Below are 12,837 nucleotides of genomic sequence, written 5' to 3' on the forward strand. Positions count from 1 at the left end.
ATAGCCACAATGTAGTAAAATCAAATTATTTTTATTCACTCTCATGATTACTTATGCGTTATGTTCACATCAAAACGTCCACATGAGATGATGATTTTCACGCTTCAGTTTTATAAAAAGTGAATAGCCAGCTTCACCATTTTGAAAATGTAAAAGTTCATATCCTCCAATTTTGACAACAGATAACATTTCAATGAACACGTGACCTGGGTGACGATATAAAGTACAACAATAAATCCACAGAGAACCATGGTACATAAATTAGTCATTTCTTTCATTACGTCACTTCCTGAAATTAATCTTCTTCTTGTATTATTGTTTGAATTAAGAGTAGACGTTGGAATTTTATAGCCAAGCCATAAACATATCAAACTTTGGCAAAGTAACTTCTAGTATGTCCACTGATGTTTGAGCTGATGTTGTTAAAAAAAATTTCCATAGAGTATCGATTCACAAAGTGAAAGTGTTCAAACTTTAACAATGCTTGATATCAATTTTTCATTAAAAGTTAAAATCTTGTCATTAAACATCCTTCCACATGCAACATTGTGGTTTGTTTTCTGTCTCTCTATATTGCAAAACTTTCTTTGACTTTTGTTAACTTTTCCTGTTCATATGGTTTGGAGTGTTCATTCACAATGGTTAAATTGTTTATCACGATGATGAACGTCAATCATAAGTCATTTTCTTGTGGAGTTTACGATTTACTTTTTAACAGTCAGTGAGAAAGACAGCCAAATGTTTAGTTTTTCTTGAAAAAATTAGCAAAGGCACCATTGTTATATTATAAATTTACGTCTTTCAAATTGATAAAGATGAAAATATTCATATTACCGAAGTAACAATTGGGCTGTCTTTGTCTCTCTTAACAACTTAACACATACATATTTTGTATATCAAAATGCAATAATTAAAAATTATTAAGAAATTATTTCAGTGCAAGATAGTACTGATTTAATTAGTAACAACTTGTTTTTGGTGTAATAGAGTATCGAGAAACGTGCAATAATAAAACCATCCTACACTGAATACATCTGCATGAAAATTATGTGTTTACATGGTGTAGATATAAACAAAATATAACCAATGGTACAATAACTAACACTAGTTTGCTCTTTATATGTTTGTGTGAAAAGATAAAAGTCAATAAAATTATTTTCTTGTGCAAGGAAAATCATCATCTTAGACACGAAATCATTTGTGTTTATGGTTTGTCTTTATTGTCATTGATTTTTCATCTTCAATTAACTTCAGCTTTTATATATGTCTCTAAATGTTGACATTATCGTACACTGCGGTCTCTATACAGAATAATCAAAATTAGACAAAGGTCGTTTAATGAAATCATACGCAAATAGATATTAATTGAAATGTCAACAATGATAGGGATCATGCTTAAAAGCTGAACAAGATTTTCTTAAAGATAATATAGTCATTATCCAAAATGGTGAGAAATTTTATCAGCAAAGATCAAATTTATCCTCGTGGCAAAATGATTTTTAAGCATTGTACAGGGACCTTAAAGGAAGAAAAAATTAAAGCAAGTTTGCGTTTACGACAGTAATAAAAAGTCCTTGAAAATATACTCACAAGGGAGAAATAATTTACAATCTTAAAATATTTCAAATCAATCAAATGTAAGTGATCACTAAATTATATACCTCAACAAAGAAAGACTTTGACCAAAAATTCCTCATAATAACTATAAATTATTTCTATGTTTTAACGTCAAATACTTTCACATACATGCATGTAACTTATTAATAATTTATCTGCTGAAGGTGAAAAAGCAGCGTAAGTTATACAGCGAGTAATATCACGGAAGTTATTTCCAATGTCTTTGGCGATTTTCTCCTTAATTACGTCATCCCAACCATTAACAAGTTTGTCTTCATGCCACACACAGTAAATTATCTGATCCTTAAATTCAACTTTAGCAAACACGTGATACTTAGAGCTACATGCAAATACGTGCACATTTCGATAATTTTCAAAATTCACTGATATTTCTTTTCGCTTGTTTTCAACATTGAAAACACAAAAGAATCAGTTTTTGACAAGCAAATGATACATCACTCACCTCAAAATTTTGTTTGTACCTTTTAGTTCATCGAAACTATAAACAAGTTTTGTCAAATCATTATTCCAAAGCTCAGGAATATTTTTTGCCGTAAGCAAAATAACTCCATTTTCTACAGCAACCATGTGATTAAAAAAACATTCCTGGACATCAAAGTCAAATGTGTTGAGATTGTATAGACATATCCTTGAATTTTCTTCATTGCTCCGATACAGAAATATTCCATTTGAGCAAAATTTCTCGTTGAGAAAACTGTAACTGTTAATTAAACATGCACGCGGTATTGAATAAAGATAATAGTCATATCCGTATAGAAACAAAAGAACATTGTCGTTATTCAAAATAAAGTAATACGTATCTCCTCCATCAAAGGAAAAGCTAGATCTGTTGTCATCGAAAGGATCGAGAGGATTCAAAAAGTGCAGATCAGGATTCAAGTGAGAAAGTGTCTCACCAGTGGGATTTACAATGAAATGTTTACTCCTAAAAAAAGAATGGCAACAATACCAAGAATGAAGACCAACAGTGAACAACGCACTTAAAAAACCAGACGGTAAATGATCGTCGTAAACGAATGTTTCATAATTATTCGCTACATCAAATATTTGAACCCCTCTTTCTTTCTCAATAACACACAAATATCTTCCAGAATTAGAAAAACACAGTGAGGTCACCACATTATTACATCTAATACTGCGTTTCTTCTCACCTTTCTCAACGTCCCATACAGTCAAAGTATCTTTGTAACAAGTGACCATTGTGTACTTATCCTTAGAAAAACATTTGTTGGTAAAGAACTTAGAAGTAGAATCATCACAATGGAACGGACTGGAGGAAATTTTACCATTAATATCTAGTATCTTATTAAGCTGGGAAGCAAAAATCAAATCTTTGAATGGATGAAAGACAACGCAAAATTCTCTCTCTTTAAATTGCTTAAACTGACCAGCAATATTTTTTATCCATAAACATCTGTTTGTTCTCAATGAAAAAAGTTGCACGACGAATTCATAACCACAGACGACGTAATCATGATTTCGTGAAACATCAACAGACTTCAACCAATATTCATTTAAACGTAATAATCGAGCCTTTACAAAACCCGTGTCTCTGTACTCTAGATATGGTGAGTCTTTGAAAAGTGTTTGAAGCATTGTGGTAGCTTGAGACGACAGATCTTTGACTTCGTTGGCAACGTATTGCAAAAATTTACTTCATTGTCAAAGACATAGAGTACGTCATTACAGAATAAACTTCATTAAATAACAATCGAATGTCCTCAGAAATACGAAAGTACACACCATGTGCGTTGAATAATTCAAAATTTTCAAAAGTCCGACGACAATCAACCAACACAGAAGCAATTAAAACTTCCAAGTCAACAAGATATTTACCAACATTTTCAACGATACATTCATTATCAGAAATATCAAGTAAATGAAGCAACCAATACTTGACTGAATACCTCACTGAAGCATGTTTAATGATGTCATAGTTTACACCTTCAGCTTTGAGGTTATCCAAAGATTTTAAACAAAATTCTAAAACAAGTCGATGACCACAAGAGGTTTTTACTGAGTAAATATGTTTTCGATCATCCAACAACCAATCATTTAAAGATTTGTGAAAAAACGAAACACATCCTTCTTCATTGGTAACAAACAGACAAGAGATAATCTCTCTAACCTGAAGTGATATGTAATTTGAATTCAAACAAAGGACGTCATCGATCATTTCCCAAGGAAGAGGTTCTTTAGCAACAGCCAAAGTATTTAAAATTGACTGAAACTTTTCGTTACTGATATCTAATTCCTTACTTAATCTTGTTAAGCAAATTTTGTAATATTCATTGAGATCTTTTGGTATGGAACCTTTCAACAAATCCTGATTTTTGACTTCGCTGCTAAGAAGTGATGCAAGCAACATAAGTCCGTCAGCTTTTTCTGCCAAAATATCTTTAAAATTAGAAAGGCTGTCGGTAGAGCCAATTCTTTTTTCAATCAAAAATTTAATATCCTCTAAATTGCGATCATCGCTACAATTAATGAACAGTGGATTTAATTTTTCGAACTTATTCAAAGCAGCTTCGTTAGGTCGGGTTGTAATTACAAATCGAAAACAAAGTGGAAGTTTGTGTAAGTGATTAGCAAGCAAATTAGCAAGGTCATCTCTTTCTGAATAACCACATTCATCAAGAGCATCAAGTACAACTAACATTCGCTTGGGAACTTGTGAGAGATTATAAAACAACTCAGTAAAAAGAAGGGAAAATAATCCTTCAACATTCATTTTATTTAAAGGCTCAGAGAGTTGACCTGAAATTTTTTTTTCAAGAAGTTCCTTGTAAGCAGGAAACTTACGACTAACTTGCATCGCTAAAGATTGAATAAGTACATTGGCTTTATTGTAACGACTGTTGTTGTGTTGAAAGAAATGAACTGCAGTCAAATATTGTGGATAACGTTTACATAAACTAGCTGCAATTACAGACTTACCCATTCCAGCGACAGCAGAAATAACAAATGCACGATTTTGAGAACTGTCGTCATCGAACCAAGCTAAAAACTCATCAAAAACCCATTCCCGTGTTCCATGCAAATATTTTTCATAATGATGCCTAATTTCACTTTCAAAGTTACAGCAAACAAGGTTTTTTGTCAAAATATCTTCTTCTGGACCTAAGTGAGGGTGATGTCGTATTTCATGTACTTCGTCTTTAATTACTGTGACACTACCTTTTACCTGTTGTAAATCTTTCTCTACACCTTCCAACGTTCTCTTAATACCTCTCTGATCAGTTTTAACATCAGTTAAATCGCTCTTTAATCCATCCCATTCTCTCAAAATTCTTTTATATTCTTCATTACCAAACAACTCATTTTTCAATCTATCTATTTCTTCCTGACTTATTCCTAAACGAACTAATGGTTCCTTTACTTCCAGCCAATGATTTTCAAATTCATCAGAGCTTACTGAAGTGCTAGGTAAGTGAGCAAAACGACCATTACGAAATAACCTGATACGGGTAATATCTGCTTCAGTTGAATAATCAGTGACATAAGGCATGTTTTCCCATATTGGATCACGAGGTGGTTTTAAGCCACAAATATTACGCAGGAGAATACAAAGTAAAGTAATGTCAAACTTATTTTCATTTGGTAATATTGGAGGAGGAGGATACAGTAGATCCCATTGATGTTGCTTTAAAGTGCGATTATTTTTTAGAATCAAAAGCTGATTATAAATTTTAGGATTCTTTAAAACATTAAATAAATCAGTACCTGACAGTTGCTTCGTCAATGTTATTCTCAAAGCTTCTCCACCAACATCAACGATTAATCTCATCAACTTAAAACCATTAGTTTTCTTGTTTCTGCTTAAGACTGACCCCATGTTGCCACCTGCAGAAAAAAAGTAGGTAAGACTTCCATGGTACAAATTCATTGTGATTATAAAAAAAACCTGGGGCCGGTTACATGAAGGCAGAATAGCTTTATCTATAAGATGGCAAATTGTTTTGAATATTTACAAAATCTCTTAAAAGGGAATAATATGTGAATTGAACTGAGCAATCATTGAAATCAAATATTGCTTCAAAGATCACAAAATTTCTTTCCCCTAAGGTAAATATAAACACCTTTTTCTACAAGTTTGAAAATTTTACTATCCAACAAACAATGCTATACAGGCTTCGTGCAACCGTCCCCAGATGTGAAAGGTACGTAAAAAATAGGTACGAGTGTGTACATGTGGGTAGCCTTGACCAGAGTTATAGTACATGGAACAAGCAGTAGTCAGTAGTCCAACTGCTTAGTGTTGTATTTTTCATTGAATTAAGTGAAGTCCAAAGGCCATTCCCAAAGTCAAATCCCAAGGTCATTCCGTAGTAATAACACATGAAAAATAGCAAAAAATGTTTTCATGGCAAAATGCCTTAAAATGAAATCATTCCTTCCTTTGGCACTTCTCTTTGGAACAAAACGTTCTCTGTGCTCAATGTTTAATAAAAAGGCCCAGTAATTATCATTATCTTTCCTTTTTATTGCTCTTCTACGCTCAGTGCATGTTATGTGTGCTGGTGTTCACGTGCTAATATCGTGCAAATGAAGCTTGCAAAAAACAATATGATTGCCATGTCCTTATAAATCTCATAATTTCAATGATAGAACGATAAGTTCTTCGCCATTTTGAATTAAAACGATTTTTTTTAAATGAATATTATATCTTATTTCTCTTAAAATGGTGCGGTGAAAAGATAAATCAAATTGGTTAGTTGAGTTGTACGAATATTTGCTTATTGATAGGATTATGTTGCCGATGCTTCTGTTCCAATTTCAATTTTTATATTTATTGTTAAAATGTGGAGGCATTGCACATGGTACATATATCATTGCTGATGTAGTTCTTTTCCATAGGGACATAATATATTTAAATTCTTTGTCATTTTTGGGAGTGTAACTATCAAGTTCCAAGCATTGACTATACTAGACAAAACAATACTATTCGTTATCGTTCGCATTTGCGACTATGAACGAAGAAAAAACAGCCAAAGATATCACGACAGACAGACAGACACTGTCTCACTTAGACACTTTTTCAGTATTGCCACCAAAAATTTATTTAGCAATATGAAATCTGTCTATGATTTTAAGCCTTTCTGAGAAAAAAATTCAGAAATTTGGTCAAATCAACAAACTTTTATGGCATCTTGAAGTTGTGCATTTTTGGCCTAACGCCGTCGTTTTCTATAATACAAAAGAAACTGGCACTAGAAGGTATTTTTACGTCATCCAATATAGTCAGCATTCGGGCATATTTAGCTTATATTAAACATATACGTTCTTTCACGATGTTTAATTATAATATTCGAGAAAATAATGTCTTGCGAAGAAATCGATGAATCTTGAGCGATAATGATTCGAATTTTGACTCCAAAGCTTGGATGGTCGGAAAGACACAAATTCTAATCTCATCTTTTTTAAGCCCTGGAAAATTGGCTTTCTTTTGATTCGGCAAACTGCTAAACTGACGCTCCAAATCTTCTGGTTTTAAACGAGCCGAACAAAGTGTTGAAGCATTGGAAGGCTTAAATACGCGCTTTGCTTTAAAACCCAGATATTTCGTCTTCGCTTGCCCTCGGGCCTTTTATCATTATAAGGCATAGTGTTAAGACTCATACGAGAGCAAAGGCTTGACTCATATACGAGCTTTTACGTTGTTTAATTATAATATTTAAGAAAATTATGTCTTGCGAAGAAAGCGATGAATCAAAATCAGAATTCAGTGTTCAGTCAGATAATTCTGACAAAAACTTTATTCCGGGATACGTGACAGAAAACTTGGAAAGCAATAAAACTTGAGCGATAAAGATTCGGATTTTGACTTTAAAGCATGGATTGTCGGAAAGACACAAACTCTAATCTCATCGTTTTTAGTCCCAAGAAAATTAGCGTTCTTTTGATTCAGCAAGCTACTAAACTGACGCCCAAATCCTTTGGTTTTAATCGAACCGAACAAAGTGTTGAAGCACTGGAAGGCTCAAAGTCTTGACTCATTCGTACAATTGGCTGCAACGCAACCATTTACCTTTTTTCTGCTTTTACTAGTGCAAAGGCAATGCTTTTAGGCGCTTATAGACTTAAGTTGTGCCTCAGCAAGCATAGACTTGATAGCAATTGAATACACGACTCGTGTAACACGAGTACCTTGGATGACGTCAGAAAATTAGCTAGTTTCAGACTCCTCATTATCACGGACATGGTTCACAAGAATATACGATTTTAGTGAATTTAACGCTTTTACAAAAATCAAACGATTTGACCAAATTCAAAATTTTTTTCCTTAACGAGGCTTAAACTCATCGACAGATTTGATATGCTAATAAAATTTTTTTGGTGGAAGGGACACTTTAAGACTCACAAGTTAAAATGTCTATTATTTTCACAGTAAAAGAATATAAAAACGTACATTAAAGGACTAAACATTTTATCAGTCTGGCTACACCACTGAAAATTTCATTCTTTAAAAATTCATAACCATTATCATTGTTTAGAAGGTATTATGATAAAAAAATGAGCAGGTGTAATTTATTTGAACTAATACTTCATTCACGACTTAAGACCTTAGGAAGACATAATGTAATTGGGGCACAGTTATAGGAACATATAGTACAATTTTATAGAGAACATACAGTAGATTGCATTGAATATCTTTGTGCCATGCATATCTTATTCCACAAGTGATTACCATAGTGGCAGTCAGACACTACAATTTTTTGACCAATAGGTGCACTGAGGTGGAAACTACACTCAGTAATATAATTATATATACAGCAGTAAGTTGCACAGAAAGTGGTCCTACTGTATATTCTCTATACTGTGGTTGGGGTGACATAAACATTTGGATGTAATGATCTCTAGACAACAATGGTTTTCAAAGGAACTTAACACATGTAGCCTAGATTATGCATACATAATATGATCTCCAAATTAACAATCATCCTACAGTCCTGCCACAGTTTTTCTTGTTAAAAAAGGGAGTGTGTCAAGAAGTCAACAAAAGTGATGAAAGCAATAAAAATGGTCAACAAAACATTGTAATAAGGAAACCAATGAAAAATTGGTGGACATAATTTTTATGACAGTTAACCCAAAATTGTGTAAAAGATGTAAGAATCTGCACGCCTATGACCAAAACCATTTTTCATTAGTTAGATTAATATTCTAAAAAAAATAGGCAAACTACATGAAATAGCTAGCAAATGAAGAATAAAAACATATCATATACATAAATTAATATGAGCCCCCACCCAACAATTATTGATCTTCCTGTACATGAATGAATTCAATTAAATATATAAATCTTGTAACTAATATATATTTAGCAACCACACATTGTCCACAATCATTGATTAGTTATAAAAGATGAAGAACACATATAAAATATTGATATTAGTTTGTTATTTCAGTAGCAAATCAACACATATCAACAAACAAGTTTTATCATATCAAAAGTTCAAAATATGTTGATGTACGTAACTAAGTGATGTAAAATTCTTGATAACGATAATTATAAGGTCAAACGATGACAAAAACAACTTTCGAAGAAGAACAAATCTCTTTAAACACAGTGATTTAATGTTCTGCTTCACTTATATTCATTTCCTTATACAATGTTTGAAATCTAACTTGAATATCTTGTTTATGTTTGTTGTATTTTATGGTTGTACAATAACTATGTTTAAATGCTTATCACGAATAATAAAGCAATTTTCAAACTAGTTATAGGGTCGAGTCATACCAACAATGGTCAATGTTCTTAGTAAATTTCAGATGAAAAATTGTCTTTGTTAGGATGCGTAAATTAAATTTGATTCGAGTCGTCATCTAAGGATAATAAATCCAAGTAAATAGATAAATCTTATAATAATATTATATTTAGCTACCACACATTGTCTATAATCATTGATATGTTACAAAAGATGAAGAACACATATAAAATATTGACTTTAGTATGTTGTTTCAGTTGCAAATCAACAGATATAAATTAATTCGAGTCGCCTGTAAGGATAAAAAATCTTTATCTTACCGTTTCATTAGATGGAAGGAATAACTCTTGATATCATGATCATAAATCGCCAGAAAAAGATTTTCAACCTTTAACGTTTACGTAGATGATAACATAATGAATTATAAATATTGCTCACTGCAGGCTGCGGCACAAATTTAACTCCACACAAGACTGACACAAGACGAACGACTCGTGTGACCAGCGTTGCCAGGTCGTATTTGACGTAATCGGCCAAACTGATCGCCAAAATCGGCCAAACTGGGTTATAAAAGGCCAAATTGCTCATTGCCACTGAACTATATATGTTAAGTTTTTAAATATACCGAAACCATTTCGAAACATATGCGCGCTTGAGTACTGTGTTGTATTTCATGACGAAACCTTGGAAAGTATGTACAATGCATATTGAAAACAATGACTTTGTAAAGTGACTATTAAGTCAGTTCAGCCTATATTTCAACAACCGTTCCAAACAGTTAAACAAAAACATAAAAGATGAAAGTATGTATATCATTAAAAAGATATAACAAAAAAGATTAAAAAATATTTTTGTCTAATAAGTCAGTTTACATTTTTGTTGATAATGACTTGCAAATCTTGGAATGTTGAAAAGTTATAAAATTCATACATCACCAAACAACGGTAACAGTTCACAGTCAACCTCCTGCTCTTCTTTGCTCTCCCGGTTTGTGTTTTGGTTCCGTTCTTCATCAAGCTGGTACATGTTTTCCGTTGTGAACAGCTGAAATATTCTTTCTGTCACTGTGAAATCTTTGCAACATTTTGACTGGAAATAGAGAGTTGTTCGGATTCGTGTCAACGCATCCAGCGTCTTAAAAGACATTCGGTTGCGAAGCTTATTCTTAATAAATGTCACAGTACTAAATAAAAGCTCAACGTTAGCATTACTAATTGGCACTGACAAACAAGACAGTGCATAGTTTGCTAAAGTTGCAAACTTTGCATCTTCAAGATCAGATCTTTGCATTTGTCGGACCTGAAACCAAAAAGATTCGGTATCAGTTGGAATGATACCCCCAGGAAGCTCTTCCTTCCAGTTAATGTGAATCATTTGCCGGTATTCTTCTTCAATTTTGTCACTGTCCTCTCCCATCAGGTGCTGGTACGGTAGCTTTCCAAAATCCACTCGTCGAACTTGGTTGAGAACTTCATCTGGGGTGAGTGCAACAAGCTCTGAAAACACATTTTTTTGATCAGGAAGACGTGCCTCTACCTGAGAAATACAAGTCATCAGCATTTCGAGACAGCGTTGTTTTACAGCCAGCAGGGTGTTCTCGTTGTTGCTGTCGTTCTTTTGCAGAGCATTGAACTCGGCCATAAATTTACTTCCAAAATCAATTTGGTGCAGAGTTTTCTTATTACCGCGGTTATCATACACTCTTGATTTCATTGTGCGATGGTGAAGATCAAGCTCTCACAACACTTTGTCAGGACTGGACTTGCTCGACTGGAAAAGTGCATTTATTCGTTCAAACTCAGTAACCACAGGAAGCGCAAATGTAAGATACAAGAGGTTAACATTATCTTGTACCATGCGGAGGAGCTCTCTTGCCTTGTACCTTTGGGATGGCGTCAACTTTTGACTCTCAGTGGTGATGTTTTCATAATATTTTTGCAGAACGTCCCAATTCTTGTAAATTGCTGAAATAACTTTGCCTCTTGAAAGCCAACGCGTACTACAGAACTTCACAAATGGCATCGTAGTTCCTGAAAAACCGATAAATCCTGTGCTATCATTCAATTCATCGTGCAACGCTTTATACTCATCACGGCGAATTGTGCTTAGCGAAAACCAAGCAGGAATTTCCTCTAAAAGATATGAAAGATTACTGGGCAGCTTGTTGATACCATGCTGAACACATAAGGCCAACGAATGGCAAATGCACTTCATAAGTATACAACTTGGGTTAATTTCTTTGATTCTGGACCACACTGAGTTATGCTGCCCAACCATTACACTGGCACCATCACATCCAAATCCCATACAATTCTTCAAATCTAAACAGTACCAGTCCAGTGTTTTCTTCATGGCATTAAAAATCAGCTCCCCAGTTGCAGAAGACATTGGAACAATTTCAAGTAAGCAGTCCGGTTACTTTGCACTGTTTCTCACTGAAGTAACGAATAATAATTGCCAGATCCTTAGCGACTGATATATCCGTCGTTTCGTCCACAATTAAAGAAAAATGCTTTCCTTCAACATCTTTTTTGAGATCTTCCTTTAAAGCTGGACCTACGACTTCGGTGATGATCTTCGTGCATTTGGTGCGGTGCAATCTAATATGTTCCAAATCACTTTTTTTGCCATATTTTGCCAATATCTCACCAAAATGATCTACTGTCCGGATGGATCCATGGCAAGCTGTCTGAACAGCGATCATAATCTCGGACTCCTGTATGGCACGTTTTGATGTTGAACTGGTTGATGGAAAGCAAGTTGTCAACGGCCGTGAAAAAGAACTTCTAGATACAAAAGAGCGATGAATATCACTTTTTTCGTGGGTCGCCAGATTTGATTTTTTCAGGTCCTGAGACGATTGCTTAAATTGTCCAGCAAAGTGCGAAGATTATATCTCCATTTAATTTCAAACACCGCACTGCATAAAACATTCATACCACTGAACTATCATAGAAGGAAGGCTGCCTGTAATAGATAAAAGCTAGGGCTTTCTTTACAAAACTTTAATTGCCGAAAAGTTGTGTATGCTTAATGTTAAATTTCATTTGAAAAGTTTTGTTTACCAAATAAAAAAGGGCTTTTGTTTTGTTTTCAGAGATTTGTAAATCATACAAGTTATCTTTTCCTTCGCTTCTATCGGCCGTGCGTTTATATTGTGTGGAAAGAGTGGGATCTCTGGCATCAAAATATCGACAGACGTGTAGACTTCCATCTATTTTAGTTCAATGGATACAACACTGACATGCTTGTCGACAGTTAACTGAAAATGTAATTGACAGAAATTTATTTGTTGTTACATTTAAAAGCTTGCCTGCGGGTTTTAATAAGAGCATGATATTTAATAAATATATATTGTCTTTATTATTTGAAAAACTAAGCCATGAATCATGCATCATTGAAAACTTTACAGCATTTGCCAGTTAGACGAATCGCAAATGCACGTCTTTCAATATCTTACCATAGGTTATTAGTATAGTCGTTTAATCGG

At 33.7% G+C, this 12,837-nt stretch overlaps 1 protein-coding gene and 1 long non-coding RNA gene across 2 annotated transcripts; both read right to left on the reverse strand.

Moving 5' to 3' along the window:
- Positions 1-1,728: 1,728 nt before the first annotated feature.
- Positions 1,729-8,621, reverse strand: LOC124452027. The gene is made up of 4 exons (XM_047002621.1): positions 8,552-8,621; positions 3,348-5,481; positions 2,081-3,292; positions 1,729-1,957 (listed from the first exon to the last, which is right to left on the reverse strand). Exons 1-4 carry the CDS (start codon positions 8,577-8,579, stop codon positions 1,729-1,731), a joined length of 3,603 nt encoding a protein of 1,200 aa, XP_046858577.1. The 5' UTR covers positions 8,580-8,621.
- A 573-nt stretch (positions 8,622-9,194) lies between these two features.
- Positions 9,195-9,912, reverse strand: LOC124450545. The gene is made up of 2 exons (XR_006950070.1): positions 9,668-9,912; positions 9,195-9,465 (listed from the first exon to the last, which is right to left on the reverse strand). It is a non-coding gene; the product is annotated as an uncharacterized LOC124450545 (long non-coding RNA).
- Between the last annotated feature and the right edge of the window lie 2,925 nt (positions 9,913-12,837).

Source organism: Xenia sp. Carnegie-2017, unplaced genomic scaffold (genome assembly GCF_021976095.1).
Source record: "Xenia sp. Carnegie-2017 unplaced genomic scaffold, XeniaSp_v1 HiC_scaffold_24, whole genome shotgun sequence".
Classification (NCBI taxonomy): domain Eukaryota; kingdom Metazoa; phylum Cnidaria; class Anthozoa; order Malacalcyonacea; family Xeniidae; genus Xenia; species Xenia sp. Carnegie-2017.

Coding starts and splice junctions, on each gene's coding strand:
- LOC124452027 (XM_047002621.1), bottom strand. CDS start 8,579: ATGATTGTTAATTTGGAGATCATATTAT. Junction 5,482..8,551: donor TAATTTGGAGATCATATTAT/GTATGCATAATC, acceptor TTTTTTCTGCAG/GTGGCAACATGGGGTCAGTC. Junction 1,958..2,080: donor GGTACAAACAAAATTTTGAG/GTGAGTGATGTA, acceptor ATTTGCATGTAG/CTCTAAGTATCACGTGTTTG.